Source organism: Sinohyriopsis cumingii, chromosome 6 (assembly GCF_028554795.1).
Source record: "Sinohyriopsis cumingii isolate HCF-2022 chromosome 6, ASM2855479v2, whole genome shotgun sequence".
NCBI lineage: Eukaryota > Metazoa > Mollusca > Bivalvia > Unionida > Unionidae > Sinohyriopsis > Sinohyriopsis cumingii.
In genome coordinates this window covers 34,055,133-34,077,364 of record NC_142966.1, presented here as the reverse complement: position 1 = coordinate 34,077,364, position 22,232 = coordinate 34,055,133, and the positions used below count along the sequence as shown (strand labels likewise).

The 22,232-nt window shown below is 35.7% G+C and overlaps 1 protein-coding gene across 2 annotated transcripts in view; it reads right to left on the bottom strand.

Annotated features, from left to right (window-relative positions):
- The window catches only part of LOC149796696 (uncharacterized), a 94,366-nt gene that overhangs the window by 9,228 nt on the left and 62,906 nt on the right, over nt 1-22,232 (bottom strand). The window contains exons 5-7 of one of the 2 annotated variants that reach the window (XM_089961321.1): nt 20,950-21,090; nt 12,588-12,626; nt 3,850-3,990 (exon numbers count right to left, since the gene is read on the bottom strand). In XM_089961321.1, the coding sequence (XP_089817447.1) occupies nt 3,850-3,990; nt 12,588-12,626; nt 20,950-21,090 (321 nt within the window). The remainder of the gene's footprint in view (nt 1-3,849; nt 3,991-12,587; nt 12,627-20,949; nt 21,091-22,232) is intronic. The other variant, XM_089961322.1, reaches the window with a different exon arrangement.

The following is a 22,232-nucleotide window of genomic DNA, read 5'->3' as shown; positions in this document are numbered from 1 at the left end:
GCCTTCCCCAAAGACAGGACGACTGTCTAATGCAAATTCGGAGGCTGTATGACTGAAGGTAGAGAATTAAGAAAGGTGGATTAAAGCATATGAGCATAGAAAGTACATCAAGAATGTACATGTTGCTTTAAATTATAATCTAAGGGCCACAGAGACGATGAACCTCTCCAGTACCGAGTGCTGAGAGGGATATACTACTAACCGACAAAACAACAATACTTTAAAAGATGGACAGAACACTAAAAGAACCCTCTCAATGAACAATCATCTATATATGTATGCCTAGATAGTTGGCTGACTGCTCCTAGTGGAAATGAATATCGTTTGCTGATCATCCAGCATGACTGAAACTTTGAACGCAATTGATCTTCTGTCAAAGCACTTAAAATAGATCCAATATTAGCAGAAGTCTACAATGCATAGTTTCGCATATAGCAACTAGGCTGACCGAGCTCTTGTAGTCAATGTGGACTTGGGGAATTATACTACAGGTGTATAAGGATGCCTCATTGTCCACTTTTACCAGCGTAAAAGGCAACAGGCAATCTTACGGAAACCATAAGGGCATCGCTTTGTTTTCAATAGGCGGAAAAAATAAACAGAGGTCTGGTGCATTGCCCTGTACATTACATTGATGAAAGGTTTCTGCCTGAGCTGAGAATAAGTGTATCTTCAGGAAAGGACAAAGGGCCGCATTAACAGACATGGTGTTTGGAGCTTGTAAACTCCAAGAAAAATGTGAGCAATAGAACGCCAGCATGTACACAACATTCATCGACCATACAAAAACCTTTCTCACAGTCAGCAATGGAGGACTTTGAAAGATCATAGCGAAATATGATTGCACAGAACACGTCATCATGATGGTTTGGGCAATTCCATATTACATGCTCATCTGAACAATTCCCAGTCACCAATGGAGTCAAGCAAAGGTGTGTGTTGGCTCTGAACCTATTCATTTTTTAGTATAATGTTCTCTGTCAGGCTTATGAATACATCCTTGACTATGACACTGGGATTGAAATGAAATAGCAACTTAACGGCAAACTTTTCAATTTGAGGACGCTACAGGCGAATACGAAATTACAAATGACTGTTCATGACATATTTGTTGACGAGTGTTCCTTGAATGACAAATCTGATTCCGACATGCAAGATGCTATGAACCATTTGCTTCAATTTGCGATAACTTTGATCTCAAAGTCAGTATCTAGAATAAATAGGTAAGGCCATTCTGCACCAGAGAACACTTACTTAAAGGCAGCCAACGCCGTAAAAGGCTTAACCGAAATGACAATGAATAAATCCACCAATCTTGGAAATTGGAGTGTCACATGCAGTCTACACGAATGATGAAACAAACGTCAGAAAATGTAAACCAAGAGTAGTCTTGTTAGACACTGTGCAAATGTGTTGGAGCACAGATGTATCAGTCTAAATAAATACAGAAGGTGCACAATGTCGTTATATTGCTAAACCTGCCACAAGCTTAGGAAGTCTGAATCGTGTACAGACACCATGCAAAGAAGATGAAACCTTATCACATGGGCTGCCTGATGAATCCGATGAGCATAATATGGTATGACATGGTCACAGACACAAAGGATCTTACACGGTCAGGCATTCTAAGCATCCACACTATGCAGAAGAGATCACAGTTGACATTGGCAGATCATATCTTCAGAATGCCAAAATAGCGACTAACAAATAATATATCTAACGGCGATCTGAAAGAAGGAATGCAATCTCTGGGCGGTCAGTAGAAACGCTTCTAAGGTTCCCTCCCGTTATACCTGAAACAATTCAACACTGACTTGAGTCTTTGAACCATCTGGTACAGGGGCGAATAACATCACGCAGTCTTTCTCATACTTGAGCTTAAGACTTTGAACAGAGAAGAATTGCAGAGGCAATGCATAAGGGTGAGCATCGTAATTATAAGAACTGGAGCACGTCCTTTGTTAAACAAGCAAACCAAAGAGGCGTATCATGTCGTGTAAGCCACGGATAGACAAGATCACATGTTAGCCTTATCGGCCACTCACGTACTCACGTAAATTAAACGAGTTAGAATGCCATAGGCATCTTTGAATTTGAAGGACGAGCAACGCTTGATTAAATGTTCATGAGATAATATCAATTATTCAGTTTGGTACATACCTTTTAACATCTATTTGCAAGACATGCCCTTTATAAAAGTCAATGTAGTACAATCAAACAAATGCTACAAATGAAATCGTGCAGATATTTGTGTTTCTACATATAAGTGATCTGGTTTGATGTTCGTGCCATAATATAAATATTTCAATTTTGTACATATTTGTTCACTTTGTTAGCATAATTACGCAAACATCGGTTGAAATAAAGAGACGAAATTAGTTTGACATTTATTTATATGCGAATGACTTCAATTACATGTTCATTCCATGAAATCAGTTGTTCATTCCATAAAAGCGGTTGATTTTATTCGAATGTTTTAAAAACAATTTGAATATTTTGGTCCGAAGTTAATGTATAGGCCTTTTACAAACACGAATCTAGTAGGTTGAACCATACTACACTGCATTACCTTCTGTATATAAAAAATACGATGCGTTTATAGTATAAATATAACAGCTATTTTGCCTTTGCCAGACAAAATAATTGAATTCCTCATTTTTCAAGGGAGCCAGAGGGACATTGTTTTAGAGAAATATGAAATATTTTGATCTTTAGGATATTTTTAATTAGAAATAGAGTTAATTAAATGGAACTAGAAAACATTGAGAGCTTGTACTTTCTGGCAAATCTCTAGCCAAAGGTAGATCTAATAATCTTAACATTTGCAACCAAACATATATATATAGCTCACTTATTTGCAACTTTGAAAACGATATATTACTTTGAAAATTTTCTTCATATTTGTCTGATACAATTGCTATACTTTGTGACAAGATAGTGTGAAAATATTGCACCTTTCCAACACCCGCAAACGCTATTGCGTGCTACAGATACATGTGTACAAATAAATGAATTCAGATATTAAATTAAAACATATGTCGGAACTGTATCTTAACTTTGTTTACGAAAACGAACAGAACTGGTCTAACATTTTTTAACACTCGATTAATTTCACAACCGTGATAACACCGTCCGTGCGTCTATTAGCAATAGTTGTTGTTATTCAAACGTTAGCCACAGTTTTATTCCTCCTTGGCTTATTAAACAAACGTCCCTAAGAAAAAGAATTACAAAATAAGATTCAAACTTTCTAATGTTTTTCATACAACTCTTACTGAAATAGATAATTTATACCTTAATATCCGAGTTGACGCTTACTGGTGCTACATTAATAACTGACCGTGGTATATCCGAGGCACATTCTTGATAATAATATTGTAAACATTCTCTTCATGGCAAAGATTAGTGCAGCTTGAAGCACGAAATGACATTTGTTCCGCAATTATTTTATATCGTGACTTTTTTCTATTTATAAATATTGGATTTTTAGCGCGGCTTGTAGTATTGTTATGTTTTATATGAGCAAAGGTTATTTACTCCAGAAAGAAATTAATTCTCTTGAGCGTTTGATATCCCAGCTTTTTATCTTAAATGTATGCACTGGCACGTCAGTTTGAAATATACTAGGTGCGTACCACGTGGCATATTAGACGAATAAGATCACAGATTAAATACTAATAAAATTAATACCGCCAAATTATATAAGGAAAGCGAAATCTGATAATTCATTAATCGATGATACTCTGATAGGAGTATAGTCCCACAACTGTATCTGCGTGTACAGTTTACAATCCATTATATCTAATTTGGCATTTTTATTTTTTAATTTGCCAAAACAATGCGACATACCAATTTTACATGTTTCTCCACGCCATCCACATTCACAGCCGTCTATACACTTCCCGTCTATCTTTGAACAGCTGCTTGTCCCTTTCAAGCAGTTACCACATATTTCTGCACATTCACGACCGTATGTGCCATTGTTGCACTCTGAAAATGAATTAACCAAAGTTACCTGCAAGTCGATTATGGTACGTGTGTTATGATGACATAGAAGAAAAGTTGTTTTAAAATTTGCATAAATTTTTTTCTAACTTGAATATAGGACTGAAAAAATACTCAGCAGCAATAATTAGACCCATTTACACTCTAAGAAAGAAACATATCGCATGCTTAATTGACTTCATTTATTTACTAATTTCTATGTATGAACATTTCGAAATATATATTAATTCTCCAGCGGTATCCTCCAGCAGTTAATGCACTGCATACTATATTTTATCATTTTGCTGCTTGATTCGTTAACCCATTGTATTCTATATCGATGCCACTATAGAAAGTAGATTATTTCGAATTGTAAAGGCTTTGTCAATGGTGATACTGAAAACATGACCGAATACGGCAAAAAAAAAAAAAAATTAAATATCATTAATTGTCTGGCTGCCGATTCAAATAGTAATATATACACTTAAACACTTAAACACTTGAAAATTTAAAATGACTGCACTTCAATAGTGTCATCGCCTGTATTCGCAGAGGTCTTATGGTTTGATGTACCTAAAAAATTAGCGGAATTTTCGCATCGCCATGAATACAAGAAATAAAGTTTTTTTTATTCGTTTATCTGCATAGTACACAGCGGTTTTACTCAAACTGAATCAACCCGTTGATACAAATATATTTTTTACGCCATTGAGGAATTCGAATGTTCATTGATAAAATTTCCGTGCATAAAGGACCTTGTAAGTGCCTGATGTTACATTATAAAACACTGTAAAAGAACCACATGTCTAGAATGGGTGAATATATAATATTCATTATTTGAACCAATACAAATTAGAAATACACAGTATAAAAAATAAATTTGCTACAGTAGCTTTTTATATACTGTAAGCCAGTAAAGTGTTTTCATTCATGTAACACGTTAAGTACCATTTCCTAATAACAAAGATCCAGTCTTAAAGTGTACCTTACCCTGAAAGGTTTTGTGAATTCGCAAAACATGTAACTAACAAGACATGAGAAGTGATATCCCCACTATCACCTGCTGTCCACAGTCTTGAATATGTTGTACTTGCAGTCGGGATTAACCAATGTATATCTGAATTCGTTTATACTCAGTTAGTCGTAACATGGTTATTGTAACTTAGATAAGATATTTTTGAGCTGCACTGTAAGGTACTACTCTTTGGAAGAAAGCGTGTCCAATATTCAGAAACATGATAGAAGAAATATAGTAAACTGTCTATTGCTCTGAAAATGTTATGCACATTCATTATGTCCACGTTATTTAGTACAGATACATTCCAAATTCGTTGTACATTTATGGATCAGAATTTATCTGACGAAACTGATACAACTCAGGGTTGAAAATGTATGTGCAATATGTAGAAACACCTATATCGTAAAATGATCTATTACAGGAGTTTCAAACGCAAACCACCACGAGTGTCACATGAGGACTAGCACATTGGCCCAAGGGGCACATGAGGACTGGTACATTGGCTCGAGAGCTGCATCACTGTTACTAATATATAATGTAGTGAGATGAAATGTTGGAAACAAGAAGTAAATGAACAATGGAATATTAATCAAAACCGGCTGGCTGTGAAAGGGAAAAACAATCCGTTAAGGACCAAACATAAATATCCAAATATATATTCCCCATACATGAGACCGCTCCGGTGGCCTTGTGGTTAAAGCGTCCGCCTCGGATGCGGGAGGTCGTGGGTTCGATCCCCGGCTGAGTCATACCAAAGACTTACAAAAATGGTACTAACAGCTTCCTCGCTTGGCGCTCAGCATTACGAGGTTAGCGTTCGGACTGGTCGGCCTGGTGCCAGGATAATGTGACTGGGTGGGACATCGCGCTACGTGTCTGCGACATGATGCCCCAGTGCTAGATATCACTAAAAACTGTCACACTGCCGACATCGTAGCGATATGATTGAAAACGTGTTAAAGCTACGCTTAAAATCCAAATCACACACACACACACACACACACACACACATGAGTTCCAAAAGTGTGTCATAGGCATAGAGTGATAGAGGATGCGTAGGCTTTTCATTCCATGTTTCACGCTCACTTGCATCTATTTCCTTAGTTAGTGTAGCATGGAAAGTACGCCCGAGTCTGTCTTTCGCTTGTTGCGACTCAAATACTAGGTCGGCTCGTGCTCCAGGAGCGTGTGGGGACTTAAGTAGACACAGAAGACAAGATAGGGAAGATGCATCTTGTGTCCTACACTCAGACGGCTCAAAACAACTACCTGACAAGCTTTCTGTATTCATTTGATAAATATGCAAACTTCGTTTTGGAGCTGGTGTTCTAACGTGGTGCATAATACAGACTGACAATGGTCTGAACAAAAAGGTTGTCAAGTTTAATTTATTAAAGCCTGTTTGTCCCTGCGATTTAGTACTTTATTGCCTTGTTTACTAATTGTAATAAAATAATAGCTCTTTTCGTTCGTAACAAACTACGCACATTTGGAGATTTTTTGTTTAAGTCAGTATGTTCATCGAGGACAGGCTTTGAACTCTTCCTCAGAGATGACGTTATAGTGTTGACATGTGTCTGCGATCGTGTTAAACATTGTTTCGGCACTGATTCCACCCTGGCTGATACAAAAACAGTACTAGAGAGATCAAACGATAGCTTAGATATATGGGCTAAAATCAATCACAATGGAGGTCAGCAGTAATTGTTGATAATATTCCAATCCCGCCACACCAGTGACCAGCGATACAGGGTTTTGGCCCCGGAGGTAACAATAAAAGGCTGTGATGAAAGAACCGAAGACTGCCTAGATTAATAGTGTGAGTAATGTTTTCGCACTTCAGTTTATAGTCAGATGATACAGTTCTAGAATATTAACAGGCGAATGTCGTTCGTGCACGTTACGTATAAATAGCACCACGATGCTTCCAAAAGAGACAGCAATATGTGTTGTTTTTCCATCAGATATATTCCATCTGAGTTTCTGTATGCAAGGTGGCGATAAAGCAGCTGGGCGTTGATAAAAACTAGAGTATTAGGCGTCGTGAGTGTTCCAGCTCCTAAAGCTCGAATAAGACTTTACAATCTAAAGAGATACTTTGAGAAAAACGTCAGTTGTGGTCAGTGAGCGTGATGCTGACTTTCATGGACGCCGCTCTGTAATTTGAGGCCATTCGTTGAAGGTAAGCCTGTATTACCTTTTCAACTATGTGCATGTTTTAATAACCATCGAGAACTTCAATAGTTATTGGCCGGTTAATGGCGGGTTAGTAGGGGATGATCTCACAATAAACCTATTGATGATAAGAGCTGCTGAAAGGTACTTGCACTGGTGAGGTCACATATGCTATAGTCACCAATCAAACTAGACTACTAGAAGGTTAATGAAAACAACATTAATTTGCAATTCTTGGGTTTATTAAGCAGAGTAGGACAATTGGAATGCAACATGATTCTCGTTATCATCAAAGCAAATAAAATATCGCGCCCTAGATGTTTTTGACCACGTTGAGAAACTCGAGAAAATTCAGATAACAGTTTGCTGTACTTATGTTTCCGCCCTCAATTGTTCGGGGATCCCTTGCCCCGGCTTTTGCATAACTTAACAATTCAAAGGCGGTCAAAGTAGTTGTGCAAACTATAATGTTCTCGAAAAGGAAATAGTTTAATAAATTATATTTCACTGGCAATGCATGCGCGTTCATATTAAAATAATTGTTATTATCTCCTCCCTGAAATACTAAAAACATTATCCCGTCCATATATATATATATATATATATATATATATATATATATATATATATATATATATATATATATATATATATATATATATATATATATATATATATATATATATATGTATATATATATATATATATATACATATATATATATATACATGACGTGAAAAACGTTTACATTACCCAGTCACATTAACATCCAGAGAATAGCTCAGAGGAAGAGGAAATGTTTGAGCGTCCAAATTCTCCCTATGTCACCCGAATCGCTTCACTGAACGAATGAACTTCTAACCTGAGGATTTGCATAACAGGAGAATATGTAAATTAAAGGATCTCGGGCGAATCAAGCGAAAGTTGTAAGGTTATGCCTGGGCTGACGTGAACAGATATGGTTCGTGTCTGTACAACTAACAAGTGTCCCGAACGGATTCGTCTTTCCATTGCTAGGTCATATAACCCACGTACAAACTGGATAAATCAGATTTAGCGTGCCCGCCAGCTAACTACACCATGTCTTGTATTGAGGCAACAAGTTCAAAGGCAAAGCTGGTGGAAATCGCTCATATTGGAGTATGTCTATATATTATCCCACACAGGCAAGCGGACAGCCTTTTGGGATAAGGTCTTTCTTTCTTGACTTAAGCGAGAAGAAGAGTCTATAACCACCACCTCAGATAATCTGAGTCAGGGCCAACCCTAGGGTAAGGGGAACGAGGCAACCGCATTGAATCACTCGCTACTCCGCAATGCAGTTATTTTTGGCTTGGGATTCATCGATTGCTACCTTGGACCGCGCATGCTGCCTTGGGCCCCGCCCATCCGATTGCGGGAGCTGATTTTAGCTAGCATTTGCGAGTTTATACATGATACTGCATATTTGCCTCCCACGACGGAACAATCAATGAGAGAGAGAGGAAATAGTTATATATTGGTTGCCAATAGACAATAATCAGTTTGTAAAAGCGTAACTAAGTTGCGTCGTTAGTACAAATTAATTGAAAACAGAAATACTTGTACTTAGAACACACGAACGGCACATGTTACTTCCTCATTCTACAAGCTGATGTTAGTTCTGTCAGGAAGCAAATATCTTGCGTGATAACTGTCTTAGCGAGGATGAAGACAGAACATCAACTTAGACGAATCGAACCATGTATAGACTCGGGAGAGATTCCATTTGGCAACAACGTATGCAAGCGTGGCCTTGATTTGAGGAAAGTGTACAGGTTGTAAAGGTCCTTATTAATGCCTCGGTCGGCTCTTATAACACGCACGAGCGTGTCTTAAATCATATATTGGTATCTCTTGATTGTGATCGTGGCTACCTTTTTGTTTTGAGAGAGGAAAAAATAAGTTAAATATGGGGACTGAGGGTGGTCTGACTTCGTTAACTTTACACTTCACTATTTATGCCTCAAAATAGAGAATTTTGTCTAAGTATCGCGCTTATTTCAACAATCGAAACGTCGAGAAGAACCTGGCGTGAGTTTATCCTGACACGGATAGAATAATATCGACCTCAGCTGCACGAGAATCGTGGGCGTCGCTACTATGTTCCTAAGCACGTCCATTCTCCAATCGAGCCGATCATTAATCAAGGATCCCTTCTATCGTAGAGAGGAATCAAATGTACGCGATTAATTTCGGTATTAGAACCTCTGGAGGGAACGAATATGATCTAATTGAACTGGCGTTGAAAGCCCATGCGTCTGTGGAAGGGAATTGAGGGACACAGTCGGGCAGTTTGTTTACTCCACCAGGTCGTAAATAAGTTTGGACGGTCAGCCTAATAACAAGCAGAAGAGATGGAAGATTGATCGATGGAGAAAACACTTTGTATGGATCAGATCGCCTCTCCTTAATAGCAATTCGGCCGAGACAATGAGCTTGCAAGTGGTATATCGGAATTCCAAGTTTATATGTCACTGGGCAGGCCAACAAAGGTATTTCCATGCCATAACGCAAATATTCCGTTATCGTTTTGCCCGTCCCCTTGTTGGAAGATGCTTTCCGCTACGACCGTAATATACAACATTATCAGATTTGTTTTCCTTCGGATGCATAAGCGTGGGAAGTGTTTCATTTCCACGAGACTGATGTAAATAGAATTCTCTTACAGAACCCACATACGGATCACTGTCGCAAACTTCGGTCGCACGTATAGACTCCAGACAGACAAACGGACGTGTGATCAGATTATGTCCGGTTGTGGGACTTCTAAGGGTATTCCTTACACTAGCCACTCCATGCCTTGTGTCTATTTCCGACTTTACTCGAAATTGAAATCTGGTGATCGAAGCAACCGGAGGTCAGGCTGCAATATAGCAGAAGGGTCATATACGGAGGGTACGTATAAAGCTGGCCGAGTGAAGTATAACAGTTTCACCTGGCATTGAGTAGGACGAGGAGCTGAATAAACCCCTCCGCCGAAATGAACGTCCTGGCTGATGTCTTCTTTTAAGAGTAATCGATACTGTCGATGTGTTTGGGTGAACAGAGCTAGAATTCCCATATCTTAATAAACAAAGTGTTGTGAATAAATAAGGTCTGACTTGTCCATATTTACTATCCATTGTAAACTTTAGTTGAAATAGACAATGTTGCCCAAATGGTGAAACAATACCGCACTTACTAAACATTTTGAATCATGCCTCCGTCACTGTAAAAGAGAAAGTCCTGCAATGGAATATAAAAGTGCCTAAGGCCTCAATCAAGGACCATACGGCTGAGACTGAGGCCAATCAGAAGGGCGCATAATTGGTACATTACATCGCAGGAGCAGAGGCCAATCTATGTCCGTGATACCGTGTGAAAACGTAGACGGAATTTAGGTTCGTATGGCGGCCTATACCACGCCTTGCCATGGAAAGGATGTTGTTGTTGCAGAGTATTGTCCTCGTAAGTTTGTTTTACTTCCAATGCTACATGAAGTCATAATGTAATGATGAATCAGTCATTATCATGCGTAAACAGTTCTTCTAATTTGGTACTCTAGCAAAGTCAGCCGTGTGCAACTCTCGTAGAAAGGAATCATGCTGGGCCAGACCGAGCAGTTAAAGGTACGGCCTAACGTGTGATGCCGGTTCAACGAATATGGGTAGTATTTCTACGGTTGTCCCACTTGATACGGCTAGTTACAGGAAACCGTCGCAGTACGAAATGTCGATCTACGAGCCATTATATGACAGATTCATAGTCGTTTCGATCGTCCCCGTTGAAGATCAATTGAACATCATAGGCATTACGTTTCCGGCCGACTGAATCGGTTTGTTGAAAACCAGTACGTAGTACGGCAATTATTGTGCAACTTTATGGATCAGTCGACACAGTCGGGAAGTAATTCCATACGCCAGACTTCAACATTCCTAAATCGGTGCATATGTTATGATAAGGACTTGTGGTCAGTAGGCTGACAAATTTGATTAAAAACTGTACTAGATTAATCGAATCCGCTCGTCCTAAGGTTTGAAGAGAAGGCTTTCTGAATATCACACCTGATGCCAACAGAACCGTAATGGGAGGACATCCACAGTTATAAGCTGATATGTACTAATGATAACCGTTGAAATTTTATTTATTATCTTCACAGGGGATAAGGGCAACATATATACGTCTAAAATATTACTGGTCATCAGTTCAGAATTAGGATGGATATTTAAAATATCGTGGTCGGAAGAAAAACATAAGAGCAAACATCCTCAACATGATGCAGGTTTCACAGTTCTTCACCACTACCTTAACATGTGGGTATCTCTTGCATTTGAGTGACTTGTCTGCAAACAGGTACACACAACAATAAACAATTGTCATGAATAGTCGAGCTCGCTATACCGATACGACCTAAGCAGTGCGTTAAATACATAAATAAACCAAACAAAACTGTACAACGGGGAGAAAGTGTATTACCAATTGATGTCTCATGGACAATAACTAGCGGTGCGAAAATGCAAACACTACAATAACTGCACCGTTATAACACCTTTTTAACACACTTTACTACCCACAAATAAATAGTGGAGACTGACAATTAGTAATAGTTTTTCTGGATTCTTCAGAAGCAATGTCGACAGTTATAAGAGAAATTTAACCTAATAATATTCCAGAAACGGGTGGTCACCCAGGTGAACACGGTGAAATAATCTGTACGAGTCACCGTCCTTCATCTATATTATATAAAGACGGAAATAATGTTTCTTTTCTCCTTCTTTCAGGTAGAGCTGTATGTGACAGGAAAAGACTCAACCTGTCATATGATAAAATAGGGCCTACCGAGTTATGTCCAGCAGGTAATGTGGTTAGGCTTGTAAACGCTGGTCTATCATATTCGGTTCAGTGATAGCAAAGAGTAACCCCTAATGTTAATGTGAACAGGAAATGTATTTAACCGAGAACTTTATATTCACCACAGTCATGTGCGAACTTGCTTCTTTAATTCTTATTTAGTTGTCTAGAAGACATGCATTTTTAATAATTTCAACAAAGCAGAGTTAAATATAAATCTGAAAAATCTTCATATTCAGTTTCAGAAATGTAAGTTATTTCAACAGTTCATCCAAGATTTATTCTAATCATTTTTACTTTTTCGAGCTTTCGAAATTTGAAGATTGATGCAATGTTCTGAACGTTAATTTCCATCGCGTCTAATGCTTTATACCAATTTAAATATTTCTCATTCGGTTCTATTTTCACTAGTTTTGTCTTCCTGATATAGCCGTCATATCCATGTTGCTGTGACTTAAAGAATGGATGTTATGTATTTATGATTAATTATGCCCGTCCTTGTTATCCTTTACATTGCTTTGAACTTGACCTTTAATTTTCAACAAAAAAGTATGCTCACGCTTATTATATTGCTCCTGGATATTCACTGGTACAATTGCTGAAATACAATAAATTCAATTGAAGATCATAGGCAAAACGAAAGCGACCATATTCGGAAGTAAGTCAAGCTTTATAGATGAGAACTACACTTTAGATATGATTTGAAGTAGGATGAAATGGCATTGGCTTCCAGTAGAATACAAAACGGGATGCCAGTTGATCAATTACAAATCATCAATATTGTGGTGTATCACACTTGGATGGGATCTTTTGAACATTTGATAAATAAGAATATCGTGAGATATCACATTTGTATCCCTATTTTCTGTACTACTGTTTATAATCTTTGTTTTATGCAACAGCACATCAATCAAATATTTTTTCTCGACTATATTTCAGCCACTTCTATTACATTATTTAAAAGGGACAAATTTATTAAGATACTACTTCTACTACTACTACTAATATTATTACTACTACAACTACATCTACTCGTGCCGAAAGCGATTCACCTTTCTACCGACAAACTCAAAAAGGCTCTGGAATAGTTAGCGCCCTTGTCTGAAGTGTCTGTAAGTTCACCTAGGTTTCACCTATGTTTCTAATTCAGTGAATAATGATAAAGAAGAAACGAAGACTAAAGTCATCAATTATGCCATGTAATGAAGATCTTCGACCTATATTTTACAAAGTGATAGCAGAGAAAGCAATAATTCTAAGATAAAATATCATAGCGTCAAATTCTCTCCGGTTCCGGAATCAATGGTTTTGGTTACGCTCCGAAATCAGTTTTATCGACCATATAAACTTACGGAACAACTAAACTTTATGAAAATTGGTAATAATGGAAATATTTCGTCTAATAATTAATATTTCAGTTTGCCTACATATGTACAAATCCAAATGAAATAATCAATCCGAAACTATTTTTTAAAGGTGCCCCCAAAGGTTATTATGAAACCATGCGTGATATAACACTTGCTTAAAATTCTATAAATCAACAAGGAATGTTCACCTAGATAGGCTAGAAACAATGGCCTGCTTATGTAACCCTTCCAGGAAATAGACATAATAGTCACAAGAACATAAACCACTTCAAACTGCACAGAAACACGTTCAAAGTCAACAGTCAAGGATTTATATTCTATAAAATAATCTGGTTGAAAACAGAACACCAAGACGTACTTAGACAACATTTGTATAATAGATGACATAATCACTTCTTTGTAGCCTATAATTTCTCAAATCAATTTAATTATAAATCTTTTTAATAAACACATGATTGGTGTGCTTCTTTTATATCTATTTGCCTTTTGGAAGAAGAAGAAAAACAAGTCAAAACAAATCAAAACAACAATTTATTTATTTGCATGGATAATGCATTTGCAGAAGTAACATTCTTGCAATCTGTAAGCAACAGTCGTGCATTTGTAAATGGAAGAGGCTAATTTTTGCATACGTGGTATGATCTTAAGAGTGTATTAGTTAAATATGATCTATAAATAGTGTAGTAGTTAAATATGATCTATAAATAGATGCTTACGTATGTAGTAGTTAAATATGATCTATAAATAGATGCTTACGTATGTAATGACAATTATTAATAATGCTCTTGATAATTACACTTGATGGCACATATGTCTTAATTTTTCAGTGACGAATGGGGTTTCGACGTTTCTAGAATAATTATTAACTTCCTATTGGTTTTGCTAGGTCATATGGATACGCAAAATCGACGCAAAAGGAGTGGTTTCGTGAGGTCTACTGCGAAATACAGTTGCAATAGATATATAAGGTGAGAGCTGAACAATCAGTTTCAGTCCGATTTTGAAGTCATTCAGATTTATTGTGTGCTTTTTGTAATATCTGCAGACGTGTTTTATGCTGTACTTAGATAAGAGGTAAAATGTTTGTTTGCAATGTTCAGTGGAAATAGAAAGTACTCATTGGTTGCACTATACTATTATTCAGGAACTGTTATACATTATTCGAAGAAAATCTGTACAACGCTATCTTCACAACATCAGGGACGTTGGATGACCATTTCCGGTTTTGCAATTTATCAGGAACCTTTCATTTTTCTACCTCTTTCATATACCTTTATAAGGATCAGTTTTGATCACCTCATAATACTGGAAGTTAATTGCGTTTTTTCAATCATATCTTTGAAACATAAATTATTTTTCAACTTTTGCAAACGTTATTTGTTTTTTTTTTCCCCTGTTATTTAATTTACGACCATAGGTTCAAAACAGCTACAAAACCTAAATCAATGAGTCAGGTCAGGTATAAAATGAATGATTTTTGACAAGGTTAAGTCCAAAATACAATTAACCATAGCGCATAATGAAAAGAAATCAAAATACTAAAACAAATTTAAATTATATATACATAACACTCAGAAAATGAGCGACAAGAAAGCGTTACGAAACGAATCTCGTCTTATGTTTTATTTTTAATATATTACCCGGTAATGCACCTTTCATGGAGTTTTTGTATGTTATCAAGTCCTATATTCAATGTGTAATACCTGAATGTGATTACATCATAAAATAAATATATCCAATTTTGTTTCACAATAAATAAATATGGTTTGTAAATAATATGATGATCCTATAGTCACACTGATATTTCCTCTGGTTCTTTTCAAAATGTTATTGCCATGAACCACATTCGCATGTTCGATTTCAATAAATATATCTGACGTTATTTACTTCATGAATATTCAAAAAAATTAACTGCATTGCCTATAGAGAATCCATCAAGTTGTCATTTGGTTCATATGAACTGATGGTATATCTGATAGAGCATAGTCCCTTGCAATGATGTGATATATGCTGTTACATTGTTGTATATTTTCTAAGTGGTCTTCGATCCCCTAACTTTATCACGAAAAAACGGGACTGGCACCACGCATGCAAAATACTTCATATTGTCAGCTAAATATTTAGAACCCTTACCAAAAAGAAAGGTCACACAATGTTGCAATAGTCTTTAATGACATATATTCACTTCAAAACCTTTTGCACGAAAGAAAAACTACATTCTGCTTGAATATAATTTGGTGTAGAGAAGTAGTGCGCGATTGAAGATTTTCCGCAATTAATTGATACGTAAACCTTTACCTTTCAGTTAATTGTAACCCTCAACATAGCACGTCTTAAATTAATCAGAATTAACTACATCTTAAGTAGATAAGTTCCGTTTTACTGAAATAAACATCATTAAACAACTGGCTTAAATTACTTAAATACCTAGACTATATTATTGTATACAGTGGACCAAATGTTATTTAAAATCACGATTAATTCTTTCTAACATTAAGGAAGACAAATACATGCCTCAGAATAAAATATCAAACGAATGACAAAGTCCAGCCACTTACGCATTGTATTAGTTTGCCTTAGATTTCTGACTACCTAAGTTTACACGTTCCTCCCCACCATCAAGCTACACAACGGCTTAAGCACTGCCCATCTGTCGCTCAACAAACGAAAAATGACACCGTTTAAACAGATATGTTAATTTCTTTCACGTAAAACCTCATATTTCCCTTTCTCATTCTTAAAAAAGGACAAAAAACAAGCTTTCTCAACAGATGTGCACTTCTTCTTTCCTTGTGACTACGTGCTCTATGGTCACGTGGAAATTCCAGACAAAACTGTTCTTGCAGAATAAATATATATTTAAATCCAATAACTAATGAAATTTGGATATAGTATTGTTAGGACAATACGTACTAAAAGGAAATTATAATGGACCTGAAGTATATTCAGAGCAATCCTGCGTCAAGGCGATTTTTAAAAATAGATATCAGTGCTGTTATAAACAGGTGGTACATATTCGCATAGATTATTATCAAATTTATACGAGAAACGTTACAATAATCTTTCATTTTAGATTGTGATCTTGCTGCTTGAAGTTCGGTTTTCGTATTTTGATATCTTCCGCATCATTTTTCTTACATCTTTCACGAACAAATGCAAGCAAAATATTTCATGCTCTCATTATGCGCAATTCATATATAAAAAATCTCACTTGTTACAGTATAAAATAATTCCCTTTATTTTCGTTTATTAATTACTGTGACAAGAAAAAACCATTAAGATTTTCCTTGAAGTTTTATTACCATTATTATTATAACAAATAGAACACTTTAATGGCATCGAATCAAAGACGAATCCAGTGATTAGTAATCACGGCAAAGACATATAGTAGCACATGTTTAGGAAAATTGTGCGGAAAAGTTTGAGCATAAGCATATAAACTATCATTTATTGAAACATACTGATGATCCTTTCCCCGTTATTTCAAACTTAATTTACAAATGCAAAATCAAAAATGTGCATCCTCTTATTCAAAAAGTACAGAAACATTTCTCACGATGATTTCACTTCGGCGTTACATCTTTTAGATAAAAGCCCAGGAATAAAAGACCTAAAATAATGACAAAGTGGAGATAATATATACGTTTTTAAAATAGAATATGACACACCCTGTTTCTCCCCGCCACCCAGCTTTACAACCGAGCATGCACTCTCCGTCAATCGTTGAACAGCTGTTATTTAAACACATGCCACATGTACTATTGCATCCATACCCATGCTTTCTGGCATGTTGAAAAGACAAAATGCCAAACAGCATTTTAGGATTCACTAAATCTTTTAATTAGCTTTGAAATAAAATTCTATTCATATTCAACTTTCTCATCCAAACAGAGTATCTTCTGTGCACAAGAAAACTACCTGCATTCTGAACATTCCAAAGTTTTGCTAAAAGTAGCTGAAAAATGTAATGCATTCCAGGCGATGTACTAGTCCTATGTGCATATCTATTATGATTTTGACAACTTACAGTATGGTTTCGATTATATCTGCATTTTCCAATTGAATGTGACATACCCTGTCATCCAGCTTCACAACCGACCTTGCAATGTCAGTCAATACCTGAACAACTGTTGTTGCCACTAAAACACATTCCACCCGTATCCATAAGCTCCTTTATCGCACACTATGCGAAAACGAAATACAAAGTGGCATTTTGACATTAACACAAATTGCATATTCCTTTGAAAGAGAATGTACGTGTTTTGTAATTTCTCATCAGAGCATGTTCTTGTACAAATAATATTTAATTTCTGAAAATCCAGATTCTTTGTTGAAAGCAGTCGTTCACATATAACACATTTCGGGCATTATTCTGGAGTTATGAGCAGATTTACTTTGATACAATTTGTTATTCTAATGGAATATACAACGCACGGTGTATAAGTACTCCCCGCCATCCTGTTTTTCAAATGACCTGTCACATTCCACCTGTCGCTGAACATGTGTTGTTGCCTCTAAAACACATGCCACAAGTGTAATCAGACTTGTCGCTTTATGTTCGTCTTACACGTGCAAAAAAGAAACGAAATACGAAACTACATCTGCGAATAAAACTAACTTTTATTTTCTTTGAAAGAAAAAGTGCATGAACATTTCACCCATACTCCTTGTAGGTTTAGTCTTGCACTAAATTAATCAAATTACGAAACTCCAGATTCTTATTATTGAAAACATAATGCATTTTTATTGGATTATACTAGTATTAAGTGCAATTGTTTTGAAAATGAAGCACACAGTCTATTCGAGACTATATCCGCATTTTCCGAATGTATCATAACTTGTTTGCACGTTGTTCCCCACCATCAAGCTTCGCAACCGATTTGGCACTGTCCATTAATCGTTGCACAGTTATTGTTGCCGCTAAACACATGCCTCAAGTTTTATTACATCCGTGGCCGTATGCTCCATTATTGCATTATAAAAGAAACAAATTATTTCACTTTATTTGAGGATAAACCCCTTTCTTACTTTTTTTAAAGGAACGCTAAAACGCATGCCACATGGTTTATTAAACATTTTATTATCTAAAAATGATGTCACATATTTGTTTCCATTTAGGATACTGTATAGGAGTACATGGCTATGGAATCTGGCTGCTCCTATCTCCTATGTCGTACGCCATATGCTCTTTTATCGCATCCTTAGAGACAACAATACATTTCACGGAATTTAGGATAAACACACTTTTAATATTTCCCTTGATACAAGGGCTCCAAGAACAGTGTATTTTCTCATCCACGTGGAACAAAATCAAATGTTTAAATTCAAGAAACTCATTGCCTTTGTTAACAATATCAAATATCCAATTGCCAAACATGTAATAGTAGTATGTACATATGTTACTTTAGTAATGACATCTTACAGATTGCTCAAAATTACAATTCCATTTTCGGATGGAATGTGACATACTCTGTTTACAAGTTCCTCCCTGCCATCCAGTTTCACAACCGAGCTTGCACTATCCGTCAATCTCAGAGCAGCTGCTACATGTTTCATTACATCCGTAGCCGTAGCCGTATGCTCCTATCTTGCAACCTAACAAAACTAAGTTAGAAAATTTCTCGCGGAAAAAATTAAATTCTGAAAATCAAGACACTTTACAGAGATAATATATTCACTAGATTATATTACCGGTATTATTTTGAAAAGCAAACCTTATTAACACTTTGTAAGGAACGCAGTCCTTGACTAAGCGTCTTAGCTCATTTTAACGATTGGGATTGTTCCTTCTGTAGAGGAAAAATTAAGTTGTTCCTCATGCAGAGGTAAATTGTGGTCCCACATTGCACCTATTTAAATTTTCCGAAGATTTCTAACTTCTACTTTCTAATCCGAAAAACTGTAGACAATAGTATGCAGTTTTCCCGCATATGAAGAACATATGGTGAATATTGAAAACAATCAGCGTTATTATCACTATATAACATGTCTGATAATTTTCATTTAAATGAATGTTTTATGAGACAAAATTATTAAAATTTGAAATTCTTTTTAAAACTATAAACATAATTTAGGAATATAAGGGTCATTGAACATATTTCAATCCTAATAAAGCCTTTCAGTATCTAATAAAGGTTCTGAAACGTAACACGGGAACCAGCTAACGTTATACACAACTAAGATAGTAGCTCATATCTCCTGAAATATACGATGAGAGACTTCAATTATGCTTACTTATTAAGAATTCCCATACATATATAGCGTGACGTTTTACGATATTTAAAGAACGATTTTCACATAAGCATGACACCAATAAAAAAGCGACCATGTTCCAGGAAAATTAACTCTGGGAACAAGATCAAACTAGCAAAAACTAATAGCTTGTTTCAGAGTATAGCTGCAGCTGCAGATTGGAATGCTTGTTCACACTGCTTCACATTCATATTGGTATAGTTCATCTGCTGTTGAACAACTGTTATTGATGGTTAAACACATGCTACATATTTTGTTGCATCAACAGCCGTATGTTCCTTTATCATATTCTAACAGAATAATTTTTAACATCAGATAGTTGTCACAAGTTGTTTTAATCTTACAGCATTTTGAACAATGATCCAATAAAGCTTATAACAACAATTCCAATAGATAAGAAAATATAATCAGTTCTTTTCGAAAAGAATGCAGCTGTCATAAATAGTTTGGAGCATAATATAAGTTATGTACCTCTCCTTATCGTGCTTTACGATTACCATCGAACTGCACTTTTTTAATTGCGCAAATAATTAGAGCCTTATACATTAATTTCCGGTGTAATCATTGACAATAATACAGGTAGTGGTTTCCTTTATTTCGTAACCTCTGGCAACCATGATCAATTCTCATATTCTTGCATGCATTAGATTGGTGTTGTTGATATTTTTTTGCCTCATCAAATCAACGATATATTTCCTGAAGTTCTTTGGAAATATAATCTAGTTAAACAATGAGACCTTATAGATGAAATTAGGTTATTCAGTAAGACATGAAATCGTCTTTTCAACGCTTCATTCACATACAACTTTATGAATCACTGAAATCGTCGTTGTTACCATAACACAGTATATAATTCCTAAAAATGCGGTATCATTCAATGTTTTATGCCAAAGATGACGTGCATTGCTTAAAATCATTCCATGTATTCGCGTCTTCTTTCCACTATTCTATTAGGAACATTCACTTTAAACTGAGTTACTTTTAAATAGTACTTCGGGTACATTTTCTTCTACGAACCACAAAGGCTGAATTCCTTTAAACATTTTCATTTAAGAACCATCAAGTCAGAACTCTATTAAGCACCTTTTAGCTTGTAACCAAAACATACAAAGAACTGACCACTAATCAAATTGTGGATAAATCTATTTTACAATAAGGAAGTAAAATGCTAATATACTTTGATTTTCACCAAAATTATCTTGACAGCAGGTTCCCCGTGTTATTGTGTTTTAATTTAATAGTTTGCTGTAATCACAGGTAATTTCAAATAACTTAGGAACGCTTAACTTAAATAAGGCGTACCGTCTTTACACGTTATACCACTCCATCCTCTCTGACATCCCGCTATACAATGTCCGGTTGTACCATTACAACTAATGTTGCCGTTAAGACAGTTCCCACAAGTTTCAATGCATCCATCGCCAAATGTTCCTTTCTGACACTCTAAGAAAAAGAGTTTGATACAGGAATGGGTTTTTGTCTTTTCGTAACTTTTGGCAACCATGATCAATTCTCATATTCTTGCATGCTTTAGATTGGTGTTTGTTTTGCCTCATCAAATAAATGATATATTTCCTGTAGTTCATTTGAAATATAATCTATTTAAACAACGACACCTTTTAGATGACATTAGTTGATTCATTAAAACATTAAATAGTCTTTTCGATGCTTTATTTGCATATAACTTTATTGATCAATGAAATCGTTTTTGTTACCATACCACAATATATAATTCCTAAAATGTCGTGTCATTCAATGTTTTTTGTCAAAGATGACGTGCATTGCTTAAAATAATTCAATTTATTCGAGTCTTCTTACCACTATTCTATTAAGAACATTCACTTTAAACTGAGCTACTTTTAAATAGTGCTTCGGGTACATTTTATTCTAAGAACCATCAAGGCAGAACTCCTTTAAGTACATTTTAGCTTGTAATTAAAAGGTACAAAACAAAACTGTGCACTAATCAGTTTGTGGAGAAATCTATTTTATAATAAAGACGGAAACATGTTTGATAATTTTATTTTTCACCAAAATTATCTTGAAATAGGTTCCCCATGTTATTTTCTTTTAATATACTAGAATGCTGAACAACCGCTAATTACAAATAACTTAGGAAAGGTTTAGTTAAATAAGACGTACAATCTTTACACGTTATACCACTCCATTCTCTCTCACATCCCTCTATACAGTATCCGGTTTTACTATTACACCTAACGTTGCTGTTAAGACAGTGCCCACAAGTTCCATTGCATCAATCGCCAAATGTTCCTTTCTGACACTCTAAGAAAAAGAGTTTTTCAATCACAAGTATTTCAAGGTTTACATATATCGACTAATGTGTATCAATACATGACCAAATGGTAATAATAAGCTGCCTGTCCAATGATATAACAACATTCAGCTGATGTACCTCTCCGGAAACAGGCTCTTACAATTTCAGTTATGGCATCATAATCAAGGAAATGATGTTGTATTGAGTTAGGTTGCAAGGACCATATATATCTATAAGCAGACCTGTATTTGAATATATATATATATATATATATATATATATATATATATATATATATATATATATATAT